At 36.1% G+C, this 24,338-nt stretch overlaps 1 protein-coding gene across 1 annotated transcript in view; it reads left to right on the plus strand.

Moving 5' to 3' along the window:
• The window catches only part of MSRB3 (methionine sulfoxide reductase B3), a gene marked incomplete at its 5' end in the record, with an annotated part of 154,041 nt that overhangs the window by 50,613 nt on the left and 79,090 nt on the right, over positions 1-24,338 (plus strand). The window contains 2 exon segments of the mRNA XM_079714470.1: positions 468-576; positions 2,203-2,280. Of these exon segments, the coding sequence (XP_079570596.1) occupies positions 468-576; positions 2,203-2,280 (187 nt within the window).

Consider the following 24,338-nt stretch of genomic DNA (forward strand, 5'->3'; position numbering starts at 1 on the left):
CCCAGGTTGGAAATTGAATGAGGAAAGTTTCAGGCTATTCTACTAGACGAATGGAGAGTTATTGTTTAATATAATATGCCCATCCTCTTATATATACAGCATAAATGCTTAAAAATAGAGTTATGCTTTTTGAATTCATTAAAAAAAAAGAAATTCAAGGTACTGGGAGACGTAAAGGATGTATTCCCACCTTGTGAATGTTCAATGGGTTTTTACTGTCTCATGCCAGCAGCTTTGGCTATAGCACATTGTCAGTGCTCCAGTGGAATCACCTGAATCTTGAGTACCATTCTTTTTAAACTGAGAGAAATAGCCAGCTGCAGTTCAGGTAAGTTTGTCTAGTGTGTTAGGGACTGGCCTGGTCATTGACTAGTGACTGTAGAAGCTGTGCTGTGATGGCCAGCCAAAGCAGTTATTTAGGATTCAAGCTAAAAGTCCTCCTTCTCCCACATCCTCTCTCTTTCCAGGGTCATGTAGGGATAAAAAGAGCTGTAAGGTGGTCTTTTCCCAGCAGGAACTGAGGAAGCGGCTAACACCCCAGCAGTACCATGTCACTCAGGAGAAAGGGACCGAAAGGTAAGGCGAGCTTATGAAAACGCCATTAAGCAAGACCTAGTTTTCTTCATCCTCCTAATCCCCCCGTCCCACCTTTGAATCCTCTTCCTTGCCACTTAATTTAAAGGATTCTATACTTATTTGCTAAAGTCCACAAATTAGTATCCTTGAAAAGGTTGAAAATGGTATTGCTTAGGTTAAGACTAAGTTTTATTTATTCTTTCCCCCATTTAATGAACACTCTATCTTTTGTAAAGTCACAAGGCTTTTGTTAAGGGCCTGTTTCTAGTTTACTACAAAATGTGTGGAAGTAATAGCGATTTAGGTACATTTTTTGGGAAGACATCAGAGTAAGCAAAACCATGAGGGACATGGCACTTTGCCAGGATACTGAAAATTTGAAGGTGGCCATTGTAAGTATAGACGTTTTGGCTGCAAAAAGAAGGTAGCATAATTTAGTTCCTTTCTACCCCACTCCAATTTCTTTTTGAAGCACATGTGGAGAAAGTATTTATTGGCTCATTTGTGGTTGGAATGTCAAAAATTTTCAATAACTGCCCTCACATGGCTTTGGTCCTTGGAAGTTTGCCCTAAGTCCTGAAAAAAGAGTTTGTTCACTTCCAAGACTGTTTTTAGTGAATAAAGTCTCTCTCAGCTGATTCCAGCTCAAAGGTAACTTGCCAAAGTCCAACCATTTTGTTGTCTAATTTATACCACGGAGCTTGGCATAAGGCTGTACCTTACCTCTGATCCAAATTTATTAATGATGTAACTTCTTGTTTTCATTCATGAACTGAAAGAGCTTTTTACCACACGTGGGGTCTTTGTTAATCTGCAACACTGTCTTCCTGTCACAGTATATACTGTTTACTGAATTTACCAAATGCTGAATCTCTGACAATGTACACCTTTACCGCACAACGAGTTAGCGATGGACTTCGGTCTTGGTCCAAGTCGTCTACCCGTCCTGTTGTGTACATGACTAGCAAAATGATTTAATGCACACAAACAACTAGAGATTAGGTCATTCTTAAAAATTCTGTTTATAAAAAAATTGGACCTCATAAAGAGGGTGAAAGGATAATAAAAACAAGCTGCAGAGCACAGACTTTTTGTTGGGCTAGCACAGCTGATTTGTATTAGCTGAATGACCTCCTAGCCTTTAAGATTGTTAACTTAGAAAAATATTCCCTTAAAGCTGCAATATTCCTTTTCAAACCAAAAAATAAGACTCCTTCCACTGGAAGTGTTGGACCCTTCTGCATTTTCTGGTATATACTCTTGGACACTGTAGAGTAGCAGAAATCTTATGTAATAATGTTTTTTTTCTGTGAATCCGAACTACAGGCTTCTTTTTTTTTTTTTAAATAGGAAAAAAGTTTCCTAAGCATTACATAACTAGATGGCCTGATTTTTAAAAAAATTTAACCCGCACTAGTTTGGAGTTGTTATATGCACATTTTATTATACAGATTTGAAATGTATTAGTAATGTTCAGATTTCCATATGTTTGGTCTGTTCTCATTTTAGGACAAAAAGCCCTTGAAAGTTTTCTTAGAGAAATGTATTTTAAGCAAATAAGTTCTATAAGAAATAATGCTAACTTGTTTAATTAAATTTTTTTATGTTCTGTTTATTGTGTATCAGTGCCTTCGAAGGAGAATATACACATCACAAAGATCCTGGAATATATAAATGTGTTGTTTGTGGAACTCCATTGTTCAAGTAAGTATGTTAAAAACCTATGGATATGGACAAATCACAGATGGCAACAAACTTGGTATTGTCTGTTCACATTAGAATTTTTCCATTACTAAATTTTCTTATTTCTAATTTTTCTATTTTCCCCCCCACAAAACAAAAGTAATTATTGACTTTCATGATAAACTACCAGTTTGGTAGACTGGCTGATTTCTCGTTATTTGGATCTTGAAAATACCTAACGTTAACTTGTTCATCTTAGTAACCATGGTGCTTAGCAGAGCTATAAAAGAGATTTTCGTGAATGTAGAAATGTCTATGTATTTATTGATTTTTCTGTCATCAAGTGATGGCCCTAAATTTATTTATTTGACCATGATGGAAGTTCTCTATGTGCATCTTTCAGATTGAATAGTGTCCACCAAGTTGATTATTCATACTTCTGCAGTGAAGGGCAATAGCTGTATTGAAAATAAAATGGGAAATATAATAGATATTTATACATATATAAGTAAATTACATACTCTGAGTTTTGCATTAATCCAGAACCTTTATTTTAAAGATCCCAATAGTTTACTATAAAACAGGCCAGTACATAGACTTTTTCAACAGAATAGTTAATTCAGACAGTGTATTCTGGAGATTATGGATCTTATTCAAGAAAGAAAGCTCTTTACTAAAAATTTATTTATGTAGGTGGAGAAAATCCTAGAAACCCTGTACTTCCCATAGGGATGCTGATTTGGGGGAATAAAAAGAAAGAAACCTTAATTGAGAGTAAATGTCATTTATTTAAAACAGAATTACAGACTTCTTAGGGGAAATGAACAAACAAGAATCTGATATGTGTAGCAAGTAAAACATACTTAACATCTCTCCACAAATGTTTCCTTTTGAAAACACTAGCATTTACAGATTTCCCAGAAATAACAGGAAACAGTAGTTTCCTTGAAAAAAAATTTTTTTAAGTTTAAAACCTTTCTTAACTTGCATAAACCTTATTGCACATTAGTGTTGGTTGAGAATCTGTTCTGAATTCTTACGTATTTATTCTTTCTGTTAAAAAAACCAGCCCTTCAAATTGTCACCCATTTCCTCTCAGAAAACACACGTCTTTATATTTCAACACCTTTAGTTTGTGTCATAATAGTTGATATAACACTTAAGATAGTTGCTGAGCCATGTTAAACTTGTTAATATCCCAAATGGTAAAAATTGGCCACATCTCCTTTGCTTTTTGTTTAAGATTCTTCATTTCTTTCCCTATTATTTGATTCAGTAAAGTAGTGGATCTAAGGAAAACTTACTGTTTTAAATAAGAAACAGAACCACTGTAAATGAAGGATTTAACCCATGTGACATCTTGAGTCACAAATAGTAAAAGCAAGACCCTTATCCAAACATAGGTGCTGGTGGGGTTCAGGATTTCATATTTGATGTGATATTGACTCTAAAGGAAACTTTAGCGTTCTTGTAAGGAAAGCTTTTGTTTTCTAAGTTTTTAAGGCATATAGTTTAATATTTTTATTCTATATTTAAAAAAAAAAAAAGTGTGCTTCTCCATACTTGGTTTCTTGTCATTTCTAGGGGGAACAATATCCCTGCTTTGGCCTTAATTGTAGAATACAGTATTCTTTGTCCTGGTGCTGCTTTCTTCATACTGGAGAACTTGTACCCTGGGTGGCCACAGGACATGGGGCCACAGGGCATGGACAGTTTTGAGGGAAGCAATTTTCTGGTCCTCAACCGCTATACAATACACTTTCCTGAAACTGCTGTCTGTGTCTGAGAGAGTCTGTAGTCGGCCACCTCTTCCTTCCAATCTCTTCTGTCATAGTCGCCCTTCTCCCAGTTCACAAAAGATATCATACCTTCCACCCATCCCAAATATTACTATGACTTGTTGTCACAGGATAAAATCTTCAAGGCATCAGGCAAAAGGACAGTTCAGTAAGGCATTACTTCTGAAGGAGAGACCCATGAAAGCAAGGCCAAAAAAAAAAAAAAAAACCCAAAAAACTGAGAAATATTGAACTGGTAAAAAAGTATTGAAACAGTATTTCATCTTGGAAAGGCTCAGTCTGCCTGCCGGCTGTCTGCTTATCTGTATCTCCATCTGTTGTCCGTCTATCCATTTTCTACCAGTCTTAAGTGAGATGTGTGTCATGAAAACATGTATCAACATATTTATTCAAAAATTTTAAATGAAAGTCTTTGTGTATATGTGTGTGTGTGTGTGTGTACAGGAAATAAGTCTGATATACTTGATAGACAGGACAGTGAGGACTGCCTTTGCAAATTAGGTTATATGGTGGACTTCTCCCGTTCATTAACTGATCTAGATATGTCACTCTAAGATTTTGACAGAAATATATTTTAAGCATGTCTATATACAGAACACCAGGTAATTTATCTTTTTTCAATTATTTAAATTTTTGATAAGAAATTTTAGCTGTCACTTTAAAATGTATGAGGAAGTGTGTATCAGTCAGCACCCAATATGGATACAGAAGCCACACAGTAATTTGAACAGGAAAGTTTAATATAGAGAATTACTATGTGTGACAGAGGATTATGGTGATGAGGGATTGGCTAGTAAGAAGTAAATAGAAATTCTAAAGAATACAAAGATAGCAAATATAGGAAGCTATCATGGCCCCTAGGGCTGAGATAGAGCCCAAGGAAGAGCTTTCCCTGCAACCCGCCCCCTGCCCAGCCTTTCTGGGGCTGATGGCACAGGAGTCACTGGGGCCATGATGTTGTAACTTCTGAAAATCTGCCTTCTGGAATTTGCTAGAAACCTCCCCTCTGGGGTGCTGGGGAGAGCTCTTTGCTGGGAGGTGTCTCCCTGGGAGTGCTCCACTACAAAACTACCTGAGGGAGGTGCCAGGGGAGGCTGCTGGCCACCAGGTGCTGCTCACTCCTGTGCCCTGAAGGCTGCACCTCGCTCCAGAGAAGCCACAGGAGCCTGTCACCTGAGAAGCAGTGAAAAGGGCTGGGGGTTGGAGAGGCTGCGTATGCTAAGGAGTTGGGTGCTGGGGAAGCCGCCCACATTGCAAGGGCCTGCAAATAGAGAATCTGCATGCACTGCGTGAGCCAGATGCTAGAAAAGCCACGGGCTCTGCAGGAGCCTGTTGAGAAAGGATACTGAAAACAGGAAGGAAGAACCTCTTTCTCCTGCAGTCCTTCTCCTGTGCCCTCTACTGACAAGGTTTAATATCATGTTAGCTGACAAAGAAAAAAATATTTAAAGGTCCCAGATCCATTTTAGCATAGCAGACAAGGAAGATGGATTTAGAGGTGAGAGGCAATAAATAAATTGGTAACTGGCACAGTCTCTCTGTTTTTTTTTTTCAGAATTCTTTTAGGGGTTCGTGAGCAAAAGTTTGAAAACCACTCAGTAGTCTAGTGTATTAATGGCAGCGCTATCAGACACCTTCTGGAGATAGCTGGTTTCGTACTTTGAACACAAAATGTAGGAAACAATTGAGGTGCGTGTGTGTGTGTGAGTGTGAATGAGAAAGTTTGTGGAGTGTTTGTTTGTTAGAGAGGAGGGAGTGAGGCGGAAAAGACTACACAGAGGAACAATGTGAGAAATAACAGTGGGAGGGAAACAGATAAGAAATAAAAAGAAATAAGAAGGAAGTGCTGAGTTTAAAAATGCCCATCATTAGCGCTATGAAAAGGTTGTTTTCCCAACTGCCATTTCTGTTATCTTATTGACACTCTGTGTGTGTGTGTGTATGTGTGTGTGTGTGTGTGTGTGTGCAAGCATGCAGCATTCACATATATGTATAATTCTCATCATTTACTTGACTGATATATATATGTATATATAATACTTCCTTACAAAAAAGACCATTCAAACTTGTACTCTACCCTAAATACACTCTCTCTCAACAATATACTGCTTTTTTACTGCTTACCAAGTACAAGAACCTTATTCACAGGCTGCTTTATAAACCAAATGTGTAATTTATTCCATGGTTCACATTTTCTTCACATTCACAAATTCTACCAAGCTAGCTTATTTCTCATATAATACTACTGACTTTCAGTTAGTAAATTAACTGACAGAAGTAAGAATGTTCTCTCCTCTGGTTATTTGAACTTCTAAACTTTCATAAAATGAATTTGTCGAACATCAGATAAACCAGAAAAGGCATTGGTGAAACAATTTAATTCAGTAAGTATTTTTGACATCTTGTACTTTGCTTTGGCTGACACTTTGCCAGGTGTTGTGAAACAAAATAAACTTATGAACTATTTTTTTCCTTAAGGTACTTATAGTTTTGTTGGAGTGATAAGAAAAACACAATAAACAATTACAAAGTGTGGAAAAATAACATTAATGTCTATCTGAATATGACTGATATGCTTTCATAAGTAATAGGAAGGTATATGACTGCATCAAAGTAGGGCCTGTTTTCATGGAGGAGATGAGAACACACTTTACCAGGCAGAGAATATCTGATAGAGAATGCCATATGAGATGAGGAATTAGAGATAGGATCAAAACTGGATTTTTCAAGGACATAATTATGAGACTGGTCCAATAGGAGTGGGGAGGTAAGGTATGTTGGGAGGAATGGAGAAATGGCTGGAAGGTTAAAAAGGACCAAATAAGGAAGCCCTGGAATCCCAGAGAAGACACTTAAGTTTCTGCTTGAAATTCTTTAAGCCTTGGCATCCTTTCCTCCAGGAAGCCCTATCTGAAACTTCCGGGTTGAACTCTAGTGTCCTTCATCTCTGTTCCCATAGCACCTTGTATGCACTTCCATCATTGCATTTTCTGCTTTGTTCTGTAATTATCTGTTTATGTACCTGTTTGTCCACTAGCAAGTAAACTCCACAATTGCAAGGCCATGCCTTAGTCGTATTTATACCTCTAGTCCCTGGCATGTAATAATCACTAAATATTTGTTTGTTGATCAGATGCATGTCTGAACTTTGTGAGACAGGTTGTGGAGAGACTTTGAATAAGAAAAAAGCATGATGAAAATGGAATTAAGCTGTAACAGTTCACAAGATAGATTTCTGGAGCTGAAAAGAGAAGGAAATAGGGCTTTTACAGCCTCAGTGGGAACTTTTTTCCTTGTTAGCTGATAAACCTCAATGTTATCCATGTGTAATCAGCTCCTGATAATTTTAAGACTTTCAAGAACCACATAGGATAGTTTTTATTTTCTATACATTTACTAATAAGGCCTTGCACTGAATTAATAGCTCATTTTACACAGGTTCACTAATGATGGTGATGATAATAATAATGGTAATAATAATAATAGTAATCAAGAGCTAATACTTACATAGCACTTACCTCTTGCCAGGCATGGTTCTAAGTGCTTTATATATATGAACTCCTTTAATCTTCACAACAACACATTTTATAGATGAAGAAACTGAGAGGATAATTGTCTTGTGAAGAACATACAGACAGTATACAAATGGATTTAAAATGGTAATACTCAAACTTTTAGGAAAGAATAAAGTTAAATAATTATAAGAAAATGAAATTTTAATATTTTGTTTTGGTCACTCGAATCTGGTTATTTTACTCAGCATAATTGGAAAAAATGGAACACACAGACACACAGACACACACACCTCAATTCCTTTAAAAATTTGCCTTTGTCATAGTAAATATTTAAGTTGAAAAGTGAAGACCATTCCAGTCTAGGGAGGGCTGAACCAAAAGTAAATAGATCCATCACGGTAGATCATTAAGAAGAACTCAGCTTCAGGCTGGTTGTTATCCTTGGGGAAGTCCCTTGGAAACCTGACAGGAAGACGTAGCCAGTATTCAGGAAGCCATCAGGCCATGCAACATCTGCAAAGTAGGGCAGCAGCTGGATTCATGGGCTGGATTCTAGTTATTAAAATTGGAATGTCATTTTATTTTCACTATTAACCCCCCATTACATTTTCTCAAGTAGCTGTGTTCCAAATTTTTACCACTTTTTTTTGGAATTCTCTCCCTACTTTTCTGAGAAAATTGAGGCCACCTGACATAAGCTATCTTAAATGTCTTTCCTTCTACCTTGAAATTTCTTTGTATCTTCATTTTTATCAAACAATCAAAACAAGCACAGGCTAAAAGCAACTGGTGGAACCAGTTGAATATTAGCCCAGATGTGTGACCTCAAATTCATCATCTATAAAATGGGGAAAATAAAACCAAACAGGTGTAAGAACTAAATGCAGAAAAATGCCTAGTATATGGCAGGTATTCAACAATGTTAAATTCAAGTGGGCCTGACCAAGTTTGGGGAACGTATCATACTATCACAACAGCCTAAGAAGCTCCTTATAATGTGAGAAAGTGCAGGCTTTACTAGAGAGAGTCTGACTGTTAACAGTAGATGTTAGTGTGATGAGTCACTGCTCCAGCTGTGTTGCTACATTTCAAATGGGACTCTGCTGCAAAACTATTAACACATGCTGCATTTCACATGCGCCTCCTGTGCAGTTTTATTCCAGGCTACTAGAAAATTTAAGCCCTTTTTCAGCTCTTTAAGAACATAAGCCCTTTCACTGAAGAAATTCCAGTTCAATGCCACACACAATTTACTCAACTATACTGTTCCATTTACCACTAAAGGAGACTTTCAACATAAGCTTTTCCCCTTCTGGTACAGTGTTGTGTGTGTGTGTGTGTGTGTGTGTGTGTGTGTGTGTGTGTGTGTGTTGGAGGTGGGCAGATGTGAAAGCAGGGAGGGAGGAGAAGGGGGAGGGAGAGATGGAGTCTTCCATCCTTACTTTCTATTCAAATCCTATTTTTCCAACCCTTTCCCTATCCATATGATAGTTACTCATAAACCATTCCTAACCTTTAAAAAGTACATTTAACTTGAATTTAAAAGAGCTGAATTGCCCTTCACCTCATTTTAAATCCATAAAAAAGTAAGCTTTCCAGTACAATGAAACCATTATGAAATGAACTAGATTTCTGAGTAGTGACTTAAGCTTTTGTTATATCTAAATAACTCATATATTATTTTGAAGAGTATACAAAATTGACATCTCTCATTCCATTGACCTTCCTGTCTTGTCCCCACATACAGTGATTTATAGGAAAAGAATCTGTAACGTAGGGAGGCACTTTTCTGTCTTCATTTCATCTGAAAGCTCAGGGCGAGACAACAGCTAGATTGAAAGAAAAGTACTTCCTGGAGCTACTGGCAAAGATAGGGAGCGAAAAACATTGTTAATGCCTGACTCATTAAACCATCAGAAAAAAGAAAGAAAAGAAAAACATAAACAGTATAAAAACATAGCATAAAATAAAGGAAAGAACAACTCCATTTTGAGAAACTGGAAAACTATAGTAAGGCATGATTCAAAGTTTAACAGTATGCAAAGATAATTATAACTGCATTTCTCTAAATAAAAACTATATACCCACATACGGAAAAATTGAAGCAATAACTACACATAAAATCCCTGGATAGTTGAAACTGGGTATATGAGTATTTGTGTATATATATATGTGTTTGGGGGGAAGAAAAGTGGGGAAAGAACAATCTTGCCTTGTATTTCCTAAACTACAATCCTAGTTCTTTAGTTAATTTTTCAGATGTAGACAGAAATAACTTAGATTTTTCTTAGTGAATTAGAATGGATAGAATAAATTGGGAAACAAAATAGGCAAAATTTTTTTAACTATAATTCATGTAAATTTGTCTTGTTTGTATAAACATGCACCAGAAAATCAATGAACATGTTATTCCAGTTCACAGACTTTGAAATTATTTAAAGACATCTTATAAAAAATAATGTACAAGTTTTATCCTGTACTTCTGAGGCAGTCCACAAAGCTGCTCTTCTTATAAATGAATAATACTTTTTTTGAAACATGGTCATCAGTTCAATAAGAATTGCATAAATTTTCACTCAGAGACATGTCTTCAATGGGTTTTATACATGGATAAGTGACCTAACACATTACATTATCAAAGAAAAGTGCAGAAGCCATTCAGAGTACCAAGTGGAAATAAAGTTTTGTAAAGTTCCAGCATGGACTTGCTGTATAACCATAAGCAAGTTACTTAAACATTCCATCTCATTTTTCTCATCTGTAAAATGGTGAGAATAACATCAACCCTTTCTAACTCATAGCACTACTGTACCAAATGAAATAATCACACAAAGATGCTATTAAAGATATAAAGAACAAACAGCTCATACAGCTCAATACAAAAAGAAAACAAACAACCCAATAAAAAAATGAGCATAAGATCTAGACTTTTCTCCAAAGAAGACATACAGATGGCCAACAGGCACATGAAAAGATGCTCAATATCATTAATTATTAGAGAAATGCAAATCAAAACTTCCATGAGGTATCACCTCACACCTGTCAGAATGGCCATAGTCACAAAATCTACGAACAATAAATGCTGGAGAGGGTATGGAGAAAAGGGAACCCTCCTACACTGTTGGTGGGAATGTAAATTGCTGCAGCCACTATGGAAAACAGTATGGAGGTTCCTCAAAAAACTAATAATAAAGTTACTGCATGGTCCTGCTATCCCACTCCTGGGCATATATCTGGACAGCTATAATTAGAAAAGATACACGCACCCAAATGTTCACAGCAATACTATTTACAATAGCCAAGACATGGAAGCAACCTAAATGTCCACTGAGAGATGAATGGATAAAGAAGATGTGGCACATATATACAATGGAATATTAGTCAGCCATAAAAAAGAATGAAATAATGACATTTGCAGCAACATGGATGGACCTAGAGATTATTATATTAAGTGAAATAAGTCAGACAAAGATGAATATCATATGATATCACTTATATGTGGAATCTAAAAAAAGATACAAATGAACTTATTTACAAAACAGAAACAGATTCACAGACATAGAAAACAAACTCATGCTTAACCAAAGGGGATAGTGGTGGGGGGAGATAAATTAGGAGTTTGGGATTAACATATACACACTACTATATATAAAATAGATAAACAACAAGGACCTACGATATAGCACATTAAAAAATTATTGTCAATATCTTGTATTAATAACCTACAATGGAAAAGACTCTGAAAAAGAACAGATATATATATATATATATATATATATATATGTATAACTGAATCACTTTGCCTTACACCTGAAACTAACACAACATTGTAAATGAACTCTACTTCAATTAAAAAATAGTTTAAAAAGATATAAGTATAAAGGTTTGTGAAAACTGTGCAGTTTTAAATAAATTTACATGGTAAAGTATAAGCAGCCGCAAATCTAAAATTAAGTTAGTTTCTGTCCAATAATTTTTTTAAAATTTAGTATGGATTCTAAATTCCCCAAATAATGGAACTTAGAGGAGTAACTGATAGTTTTAATACATTAGAAGCTAGAAACTTCTTGAGAGAATACGTCATGGCAGAATTTTTGTAACCCACATCTGCACCCCGTGCAGGGGCATAAACCTTTGCATATCCAGGCTACTTAATTATTTGTTAAATAAATGGTTTAATTCCAGTAAATCAAGAGTAACCTCAGAGTTAAATGAGTCAAGTTGATACTGGAATGGTGGAAGTATAAATAAATACTTTGTTATGGAGTCTCTAAATTATTATCCCCTACCCCACTTTCCAAAGTAACTTCTATAGACCACCCACGGAATTTAATTTTAGTGGATGCTTATTTCAGCAATAGCATTGCTTGCAACTGCAAAGATACACTGATTTCAACTAAGGGAGAGATGGAAATGTCTATGGCTGGGATCTTTTACAAGGAAACATTGAAAAGAGCAAAAAAGTGAAAATAAGCAGTGTCAGCTACCGAAAGCTGTATCAGAAGAAAAGTTCATAGTCAAACATATTTATTAAATATAAGAAAGATTAAAAATAACTGAACTAAATAGTGACTCAAAATGCTAGAAAAATTACAGCAAGAACAACAAAATAAACTGGGATAAAATGGCCTCCTTTTTCCTCAAGGCATTTGCCAATTCTAAGCAAGGGAAGAAAGGTAAAGATTCCAGTTGATCAGAAGCAGAAGGGCCAGCAGACTAGGATTTCTCAGCTTCAGCACTATTGACATTTGGGCTGCATAATACTTGGTTGTAAGAGGCTGCCTTATACATTGTAGGATGTTTAGTAGCATCCCTAACCTCTGTCCACTAGATAGCTATAGCTCCTTCTCCCCTGCCCTGTCCCCCACCATTGTGACAAACAAAATATTTCCAGGTATTATCAAATACCCCAGGGAGGGGGTAGAGGGGGGCCAAAATCACAATTGATCTAGACAGTCTACAAAACAATAATCAAGCTCTGATTTGTAGGGTTGACTGATTTCTATGGTACAAATACTTCCACCATAGGCTATTTCAAGATACAACTGTGACATTACTTAACATGGAATTGGGAAGAGATGTGTAGTGACACCATTATATAGCATTTCTGTAATTCAAATACAGCAGATATAAATAGCAACAGTTAAATTTAGCTAAAAATTTAGACGTGGTGAATTTTGAGTATTTATTACCTTTGTTTTTAATATAACTTATTTAATTATAAGTTTACATAATTTGTTTTTAATAATGTCTGTGTTTAGCAACTGGATCCCAAAGTTCCCAAAATTTTAACAGTAGGCTCTCTTGAGCTTTGCACACCAACATAATGGAGACAAATCAAGGGTAGACCAAATTTATCAAAAACTGCAACCCAACCCCAAGTGAGCTCAGTCCCTGATTAGATTAAGGTTATCTTTCCCTTGTTCCCCTCCCCACTCCAGCTGCCTATCAGAGGATAGGATAAACCCTCTGTAGAAGAAGATTACATCATCATCATTCAGAGTCCAATTTTTCATAGACAATGTCTGGCATTCATTAAAAATTACCAAAGTAAAGGACCAAAGTACCAAAGTAAAGGACCAAGGGAAATAAATTGACAAAAGAAACAGGTCTATAGATGGCCCAGATATCCAGATATTTAAGTCATCAGGCACAGACTTTAAAAATAACCGTGAGGGCTTCCCTGGTGGTGCAGTGGTTGAGAATCCGCCTGCCAATGCAGGGGACATGGGTTCAAACCCTGGTCTGGGAAGATCCCACATGCTGCAGAGCAACTAAGCCCGTGCGCCGCAACTACTGAGCCTGCGCTCTCAAGCCTGGGAGCCACAACTGCTGAGCCCAAGTGCCACAACTACTGAAGCCCACGTGCCTAGAGCCCTGCTCCGCAACAAGAGAAGCCACTGCGATGAGAAGCCTGTGCACCGCAATGAAGAGTAGCCCCCGCTCGCCACAACTAGAGAAAACCCGCATGCAACAACAAAGACTCAACGCAGCCAAAAATAAATAAATTTATTTAAAAAAACCCCAAAAACTGTGATTAATATATTCAAGAAAATAGATGGCAAGATGGAGAATTTCACCACAGAACAGGAATCTATTGTAAAGAATAAAATAGTTCTAGGGCTGAAAATGCAATAACTGAAATATAAACACATCAGATGAATTTAATAGCATATTAGACATAGAAGAATGCAGGATTAATGAACAGAAAACAGTTCAGAAGAATAGATTCAGGCTGAAGCTAAGAGAGCCAAAAAAATGTAAGGTTATTGAAAAGATAATACAAGATACACAGTTTCAGGTTTAACATATTAGAATCACAGGAAGAGAAGAAAAAGATAATAGGAAAGAAGCAACATCTGAAGACAGAATTTTCCCAAACTGAGGAAAAAAGTCATAGATTCAAAAAGTGCTACAAATCTGAAACAGATGAATACAAACAAAACCACATCCAGGCACATCACAGGCAATCTGATGAAAATCAAAGGCAAAGAGAAAATATTAAAAGCACTTGGATAAATTAACTTGAAAAATAAAAAATTAGAATTAAGTAAATCCAAAATGTTGATCTTAGAAAAGACCAATAAAGTGGACCATTTCTATCAAGTCTAATCAAGAAAGAAAGGGAGAAAAAAAGAACATAGGTTCAAAACTAGGAATGAAAATGGGATAAAACCAAAGATATGGAAAAAAATATTTTAATGTAAGAGAATACTGTGTATAACCCTATTCTCACAAATTTAAAATCTCAGCATAATTTTCTAAAAATAAAATACAAAATCTGACTAAAGAAGAATTATAATTGAATTGATCAGTAACTCCAGAAGAAATTGAGAGTTATCACAAACTGGCTTAGACTTTTACAGAAAAAAAAATCATTATTCCTGTGCTATTATGAACTGTATCAATCACAGAAAATAGAAGAAAGTTTACCAACTTCTTTGACAAATGTAACATACCTCTAAAACCAAGATGTGACAAAGACATTACAAATGAAGGAAAACTATAGACCAAACTGATTTATGAAAGTAGATGTAAGGATCTTAAATAAAGTATTAGCAAAAGCAATATAACATTGACATATGTACACTGATATGTATAAAATGGATAACTAATAAGAACCTGCTATATAAAAAAATAAATAAAATTCTAAAATTAAAAAAAAAAGTAACATAACACTGTGTTGAATAAGTAATATGCCATGGTAAAGTAGGGTTTATTTCAGGAATGTACAAATAATTCAGTACTGAAACATCTTTGGAAAAATATGATCATTTTAGTATATTCCCAGAAGAGATTTTATAAAAATTCAAAGTACATTCTTTAATTAAAAAAAGAAAACTCATAGTGAAATATGATTAGAAGGAAATACTATGTTTTATCAAATCTAAGAAGCCATTAATCAAAGGATTCATTACTTCAAGTAACACTAAGAAAAGAAAAAAACCTGCAAAATAAATTGTAAAACATTTATTTATCACAGACACATCCAGGTTTCAGAGATGTTAACATGTTTGAAATAAAAAGTGCCCAATAGAATCAATGAAATACATACTATAAATAGTGTTAGGGCAACCAGCAAAGTATTTAAAAACTAAATTTAGATCCCACCCTCAATATCTTACAACCCAGTGCCTTATACTCCAGTAAAGTCTAGGTTAAATAAAAAATTTAAATATTAACATTAAGATCATACAAGTCCTAGAGGAAAATATAAGTGGGAACTTTGTATAACATTGGGGTGAGGTAAGCCTTTCTAAACAAGATTCCCAAAGAAGAAATCAAAAAGAAAAGATATATTAGGTTGGACCACCTAAATATTTTACATTTCTGTAGATCAAAACACTATTTTAAAAACTGGTAAACAAACGAACTGGCAAAATATATATGCAATTCATGTGACAGAAAATATTCAAATCAACTGAGAAAGACAAACATTGGAAAAATGGGCAGAAGATATATAAACAGATATTTTTCAAAATAAGAAAAGTAGATAATAAGCATAGGGGAAAATTATCCACCAGTTAGTAATAAAAAACTGAAGTAAAAGGAGGAATAGTTCTTTATGTATCAAATTAGTGAACATTTCCAATATCATCAAATCTAGTGTTGGTCAAGGTCTGGGAAATTAGCACTGCTGGGTAGAGTGTGAATTGGTAGTAACCTTCTGGACAGTTTAATAAGCTATGTCAAAAGTCTTAGAAATCTGTATGCCATTAATCTAGCAAATACACTTCTAGGAATTTATGCTAAAAAGTCATGTTTATGCATAAAGATAAAGCCACAAGAATGCTTTTAATCACTCTTTTTATGGTAGCAAAAAAATAATTTAAATTTCCAAAATAGAGGTCTAGTTAAATAAACTATCTAGTGAAAATATACATGGCATTTCAAATAATATTGCAAAAGAATATTTAATGATCTGGAAAGAAATTTAAAACAAATTTAAAAGTTTACAAAACAATAATTATATATGACCCTGTATTTGTAAAATACATGTATTTCCACATATATGAAAACAGTTTAGAAAGTTATGTACCATATGTTAACAGTAGTTATCTCTGGGTGGTTGGATTGTAGGTGATTTTTTTTTCTTATCTATCCTTTAAATTTTTTTTAAAAAGATGAACATATATTTTTGGGGGTAATAAGAAAAATATTTAATATTAGTATTACCTTTACTCAATGTTACAAACACTAAACTATTTATTTATTTATTTATTTATTTATTTATTTATTTCTATCTCTTGAACATGGGCTTGGTGAGTTTTGTTCTTTTTTAAAATTTTTATTGGAGTATAGTTGATTTACAATGTTGTGTTAGTTTCTGCTGTACAGCAAAGCGAATCAGTTATGCATATACATATATCCGCTCTTTTTAGATTCTTTTCCCATATAAGTCATTACTGAGTATCGAGTAGAGTTCCCTGTGCTATACAGTAGGGCCCTATTAATTATCTTTTTACCACCAAATTTACCTTTTCCCAGTGATAATTTGAAAGAATGAAATGGAATGTAATTCCACATTATGTAATTCTGTCCATTTAATAATCTATTCATACCTCAAGTAGCTACTTTACCCACTGCCTTCTAAGTTGTTGCTTCATTTTTTTTTTTTTTTCTCTTTTATCCCTAAGTGACCGGTAATGGCGATGATAACCCAGGGAAGGCAGCCACTGAGAGCTTAGATTTAGCTCTAACCTTCTATTCACCTACCTTCTCTTGGCCTCCAGTTCAAGCATCATTTCAAATTTTATTCCTCCTCGTGACTATCTTCTGTCTTCCTATAGTCCTCACATAGCCCTATTCCCAGACATCTGGAGGTAATTGATGAAGGCTGGGACCCCAAAGTCAGAAGGTTTGTATTTATTTCCAAGCAGACTTATTTTAATAAACTGTTTATCATGTTTGAATTAGGGATTAAAAAAAAAGCATTGAATGAAGACTTACCATGTACCAAGCATTATGCTAAGCACTTTAAAGAAAATTATCTCCTTTATTCTTTGTAACCTAAATAGAAAATCAAAGTTCACAAAGGACATGTAATTTACTCAAGGTAACAATGGCAGTCAGAGATGGAGCTAGGACCCAAATTCAGGGCTGCCTGACCCCAAAGGCACCCCTCCTTAGCTCCTGTATTATGTTATAATTCCTCCCCATTCTAGTTGATTGTTCTTTTTGCTTAGTAATTCACCATCTGGTAGCTATCACACGCTGGTGTTAATTGGTGCTAATTTTCTGATGATGGCCAAGTGACTATACTTGGATTTTAAAGTGCAGAAAGCTATGATTAAGGTGTAAGACATGAGGTTAAAGTCACCACTTTCCCCACTTACTGCATGTGATTTTGAATAAGCTACTTAACCTCTATGAGCCTTAATTTCCTCATTTGTAAGATGAGGATAATACCCATGTCACAAGAACTTTTGAGGGGATTAAGCAGATAATGTTGAAATGTTTTGTAAGTGGAAAAAACACTCTGTAGATGTGGAACATTGATTCTAAAACAGTGTAAGGATTGGCATAAATTGCAGTTTTCAGAGCTAAAGTTCAGTAGAGAAAGGGAGGCATGCCACTTATTTAGAACAGAGACCAGAGGTCTTTTAGGTAAGTAACGCTTTAAAATTATGGAAGTTATATCTGTTTGCTGGGTGATTCACATTCTAGTGGTTATTGCAGATTGGTGTTGATCATAACAAGTAGCAATTTGCTGCAGGGGATGGAAGAGGGAGGAGATGATTTTGCTTGTCCAGCATAAAGGCAGATCTAGAGAAACCCAGGAGACAATAGGTAATTGATAGTCCTACGCTCTGACAAGTTGGCTCGACTACATCCAGAGTGCTCTGCGGTTCAGTATAAAACCCTTGCTTTAAAAGGTTTACAGACAAAATGGACCACATTCAACAAAGAGCAACTGATGGTTAGGAGACTCAAAATCATGTCACTTGAAGAGATGAGGAAAGAGAACTGAAAATGCTTAGTTTAGGCAGAAAAGAGTCATGGAACCTTCATGGTCTACTTTAGCAGTTTGCAAATCTGGCTGTCCATTAGAATCACAGACCCCAAGCCTCTCCTCTCAAAATTCTGATATAGCAAAGCTGTGCTGGAGCCCAGAATCCCTTTTTTTTTTTTTTTTTTAAAGCTCTCCTCTAATTCTTATGATTGGTTACCGTTAGTCTAGATGAGGCTTAAGGAAAATTTGCCTTAGGGTGATGTCAATAGGATGATGTAAGGGAGGGGAAAAAAAACTACAGACAACAGACAGTAAGAGCTGAAAAGATTTATCAACTGTCTGAATACGAGATTGGTGAAAAAGCTGTTACTAGAGATTAATTTGATGTTTAACACCTGGCTTGTGAGGAAAGGTGATGAATTCAGCTTTGGAAGCCTGATAGATTTCAGGTTTTAACCTAAAATTTCAGGTACATCAGTATTCCCCAAAGTACGTGCTATGGAGTATTTGTTTCATCAGAATACTACTCCTACATTATAGTAGCTCCACAACATGTTAATATGTCTTCCATGAAAAAATAAAATAAGAGTTCTATTGATGAATGCAACAAGATTGCTTATTGGGAAACACTGAGTAAAAATGAGTCAAATGTTTGCTTCGTCATAAAAATCAAGGAGTGCACAATTCACTAATGTTCATTGTAGAGCTTCAGGAGTAGAATGTTGCACGTAGCATTTCCAAAAGTTTTTGACCACAATATCTTTTCTTAACTGAGGAACATACTCTGAGGCTAACGTTACTGATAACACACATGGGGAAATGCCAAAGTAGACAGGAAGATATTTAAATTTAGTATGAAGGCCAAGGTTGGATGTATAGATATTATGGATGGGATGAACTAGGCTCTGAAGTGATGCCGAGACTCAGAAGAATAAGAACCAGTCATTGGGTTTGGCAATGTTAGAGAATAATTTTGGTGGAAGTAGTAGTGAAAACAAGATTGTGGAGATTTTAGGATACAATCTCATGTTTTCAAACCACAAGCTGAAGTGGAGATAATGTGATAAAATATTTGAAGTTGGAATAATCCCAGAAAACACAGTCATCATAGTTGTGTCATTATAGTTAAAATAGGAATTTGAGGCTAACCCCTTATGACTGGATGGAAAGCAAACTCAAGGGAAATTTTTTTTTATTTGATAAATTGAAGAAAGTTGTAAAGTGGGATATATTTAAGGTATTAGAAATGAGGGAAAGAGATTTAAAGAACAGGTAGAATAAACTGTAGAAAAGAAGATTAACTTTTCTCCTTACCTTTCTGGGCAATAGATAAAATAAATTTCTTTAGATTAATAATTGTCCATCTACAAGATATGGTTTTTTTTGAAGATGTTAGGGGTAGGAGTTTATTAATTAATTTTTAAATTTATTTTTGATGTGTTGGGTCTTTGTTTCTGTGTGAGGGCTTTCTCTAGTTGTGGCAAGCGGGGGCCACTCTTCATCGTGGTGCACGGGCCTCTCACTGTCGCGGCCTCTCTTATTGTGGAGCACAGGCTCCAGACGCGCAGGTTCAGTAGTTGTGGCTCACGGGCCTAGTTGCTCTGCAGCATGTGGGATCTTCCCAGACCAGGGCTCGAACCCGTGTCCCCTGCATTAGCAGGAAGACTCTCAACCACTGCGCCACCAGGGAAGCCCAAAATATGTTTTTAATGTTCAGTTTTTTGATCAGCTAGGCTCTTTGCTTGTGTGTAAGTGTTAAGGATGCTTGCCGTGAAGTAGGAATTCCATAAATGGCAGCTCTTATTCATTGCTGTTGTTTCCACTCTTTGAACACTTAATGCACTGTGCCACTACCAGTGAGTAGACAAAGGAGAACACTTAATGCATTGTGCCACTACCAGTGAGTAGACAAAGGAAAGGAGAGTCTAAGTCAAAACAGGTAACTATATTTGACTTATCATTCCTATATTTCATGATCATGGATTAGCTGGCTGTAACCTATGATTCCTTCTGCTATTTATATATATATATATATATATATATATAAATTAATTAATTAATTTATTTGGCTGCCTCGGGACTTAGTTGCTGCACGTGGGATCTTTGTTGCAGCGCATGGGCTTCTCTAGTTGCGGTGTGTGGGCTCCATAGTTGCAGCTCACAGGCTTAGTTGCTCTGCAGCATGTGGGATCTTAGTTCCCCAACTGGGGATCAAACCCGCGTCCCCTGCGTTGGAAGGCAGATTCTTAACCATTGGACCACCAAGGAAGTCCCTGCTATTTATATTTTGTCTTTATTATCTTGCATTGTACTTGGAACAAACTATACTTTTGTTCATTTGTGTCTTGATTTGTTTTTTAGTGTTCATTCTAGTTGCAGTTTTTTTACCCTAAGGAAAGTTGGCCTTATGCTGATGGAGATTTGCATGTTTTACTTCTATGTGCTCACTTAAGTATCTAGTGTTAATGGCTGTTGCATGACTCATAGTCTACATAAGCATAAATTAACTCCAGTACCTCTGTGGTGTGCCCTCTTTGAGATTGCTCTGGAAGACCACCCAGAAGGTGGAATTTACACAAACTGCAAAAGCCCATTCAACTTAAATTGAGCAGCACTGACCAAATTACACCCGCATCCTTCAGTATGAACCAGCTACCCATTTGCTCCTGATTGAGGTTCAAACTGTTGATCTTTAACTATAAAGGGCTTTATGGGCTGAATTATGGCTACTTTAAACAAGACCTCTTCCTTAAAATAGAGTGCTTTGCACATAGTGAGCACTCCATAAATGCTCTTGACTATGACTTAATGAAAGTTCAGATCTTCTAGTGAACTGTTCATGGTTTCCAGATTTGAAGGAAAGCGTCTTGATATTGAATCTTTGTCTTTCGTATTATTTTTGCTTGGAGGTTTAATGGAGTGTAAATTTACTGGCCACACAAGACACATCTTTTTAGTGATGAATCTTTTTAATTTGCTAGCCTAGTCTGAGTAAACCATGAAATCTATTGTTTTATCATTTGATTCATGTGGCCAGAAACAATAGCTGTGTAATCGAATGTTTTTAATAAGTTCACCAAGAAAGTGGCAAATGTATCATTTTTTGCTCTGGGACTGGATCTTTTCTGACAGATTTTTCACTTTTTTTGTACTTAGTTCAGTGCTTCCCACAAACAACTGTATAGTAGTGTTGCACAACAATCTGTGATGGGAATTTTTTTACTTCTTTATTGGGCAGAAACTTATTTTGGAAATAACGAATAGATACAAATTTAAATCATTAGAAAGGTGGGATGCTTTGTTATTTTAAATAGGAGAAATATTCTTTGTTTTAAGGGATGCCATCCAGGTCAGTAGTTCTCAAGATCATCTGGAGAATTTAAGAGTACAGATTTCCAGACTAATCTGTGCTTTTTAAAGGCTTGATATAATCATACATCTTCCAGACTCATTGATTTGGGCCTAAGGAACCAGTGATTTAATATGAATTTTTGTCTCCAAATTAGGTCAAGAGACATTTGTATCATCTCTTTTTAAGGCAGTTATATACTTTTCTATTATAAATCATGCTTTTAGTATCTTTAAGATTAAAAAATACAATAAAATTATACTAATCTGAGATCCTGTGTGGGACCATACAGCTTGAAACTTTCTTATTGATCCTACCAGCTCACAAGAATAAATCAGAAATTAGCAAGAAATAGTGGTAGTAGAATGACTCAGAAGCAGCAAAATCTACTCTTCTCTCATTTCCCCCCATATACTCAGTAAAGGTACTATTTTTTTTAAATTAATTAATTTATTTTTTGGCTGCATTGGGTCTTCGTTGCTGTGCACAGACTTTCTCTAGTTGCGGCGAGCAGTGACTACTCTTCGTTGTGGTGCGCAGGCTTCTCATAGCAGTGGCTTCTCTTGTTGCAGAGCACGGGCTCTAGGTGTGCTGGCTTCAGTAGTTGTGGCACTCGGGCTTCAGTAGTTGTGGCTCACGGGCTCTAGAGTGCAGGCTCAGTAGTTGTGGTGCACAGGCTTAGTTGCTCCGTGGCACGTGGGATCTTCCCAGACCAGGGATCAAACCCATGTCCCCTACACTGGCAGGCAAATTCTTAACCACTGCACCACCAGGGAAGCCCTACAATGGCTTTTAAAGTTGTGATCTGGCCCTTGTCTACTTCTCTGACTTCCTCTCTTACCGTTCTCTCTTTTATTCACTACTTTCTAGATCCAGTCTTCTTCTCCCCTTCCTCTTTCTCTCCCCCTCCTTCTCCTTCTTCTTCTTCATGCCAAGCTTAGGTTTTTGCATTGGCCCTTTCCTTTGGAATCTCCACCAAAAATTCCATTTTGCACCCCCATTGTATGTGGGCTCCTTGTCATTCTTTAGGTGTCAGCTGAAATGTCATCTCCTTCTAAAGCATATCCCTGACCACTTTATTTAAAATAGCTCCCCCAGGGCTTCCCTGGTGGCACAGTGGTTAAGAATCTGCCTGCCAATGCAGGGGACACGGGTTTTGATCCCTGGTCCGGGAAGATCCCACATGCCACGGAGTAACTAAGCCCATGTGCCACAACTACTGAGCCCGCATGCCACAACTGCTGAAGCCCACGTGCCTAGAGCCCATGCTCCGCAACAAGAGAAGCCACCACAATGAGAAACCCACGTGCTGCAGTGAAGAGTAGCATTCGTTCACGTGTTTGTTGGCAATTTGTATATCTTCTTTGGAGAAATGTCTATTTAGGTCTTCTGCCCATTTCTGGATTGGGTTGTTTGTTTTTTTGATATTGAGCTGCATGAACTGCTTGTATATTTTGGAGATTAATCCTTTGTCAGTTGCTTCATTTGCAAATATTTTCTCCCATTCTGAGGGCTGTCTTTTCATCTTGTTTATGGTTTCCTTCGTTGTGCAAAAGCTTTCAAGTTTCATTAGATCCCATTTGTTTATTTTTGTTTTTATTTCCATTTCTCTAGGAGATGGGTCAAAAAGGATCTTGCTGTGATTTATGTCATAGACTGTTCTGCCTATGTTTTCCTCTAAGAGTTTTGTAGTGTCTGGCCTTACATTTAGGCCTTGAATCCATTTTGAGTTTATTTTTGTGTATGGTGTTAGGGAGTGCTCTAATTTCATTCTTTTACATGTAGCTGTCCAGTTTTCCAGCACCACTTATTGAAGAAGGCTGTCTTTGCTCCACTGTATATTCTTGCCTCCTTTATCAAAAATAAGGTAACCATATGTGCGTGGGTTTATCTCTGGGCTTTCTATCCTCTTCCATTGACCTATATTTCTGTTTTTGTGCCAGTACCATACTGTCCTGATTACTGTAGCTTTGTAGTATAGTCTGAAGTCAGGGAGCCTGATTCCTCCAGCTCCATTTTTCTTTCTTAAGATTGCTTTGGCTATTCGGGGTCTTTTGTGTTTCCATATAAATTGTGAAATTTTTCGTTCTAGTTCTGTGAAAAATGCCAGTGGTAGTTTGATAAGGATTGCATTGAATCTGTAGATTGCTTTGGGTAGTATAGTCATTTTCACAGTGTTGATTCTTCCAATCCAAGCACATGGTATATGTCTCCATCTGTTTGTATCATCTTTAATATCTTTCATCAGTGTCTTATAGTTTTCTGTATACAGGTCTTTTGTCTCCTTGGGTAGGTTTATTCGTAGGTATTTTATTCTTTTTCTTGCAGTGATAAATGGGAGTGTTTCCTTAATTTCTCTTTCAGATTTTTCATCATAAGTGTATAGGAATGCAAGTGATGTCTGTGCATTAATTTTGTATACTGCTACTTTACCAAATTCATTGATTAGCTGTAGTAGTTTTCTGATAGCATCTTTAGGATTCTCTGTTTAGTATCATGTCATCTGCAAACAGTGACAGCTTTACTTCTTCTTTTCTGATTTGGATTCCTTTTATTTCTTTTTCTTCTCTGATTGCTGTGGCTAAAACTTCCAAAACTATGTTGAATAATAGTGGTGAGAGTGGACAACCTTGTCTTGTTCCTGATCTTAGAGGAAATGATTTCAGTTTTTCACCATTGAGAATGATGTGGGCTGTGAATTTGTCATATATGGCCTTTATTATGTTGAGTAGGTTCCCTCAGTGCCTACTTTCTGGAGGGTTTTTATCATAAATGGGTGTTGAATTTTGTCAAAAGCTTTTTCTGCATCTATTGAGATGATTATATGGTTTTTCTCCTTCAATTTGTTAATATGTTTTTTCACATTGATCGATTTGAGTATATTGAAGAATCCTTGCATTCCTCATTCTTTTTCTGATTACAACCTAGAGGAGAAATGAAAATTTCCAGGCAAAATAAGAAAA

This window comes from Hyperoodon ampullatus (assembly GCF_949752795.1).
Source record: "Hyperoodon ampullatus genome assembly, chromosome: 11".
Classification (NCBI taxonomy): Eukaryota; Metazoa; Chordata; class Mammalia; order Artiodactyla; family Ziphiidae; genus Hyperoodon; species Hyperoodon ampullatus.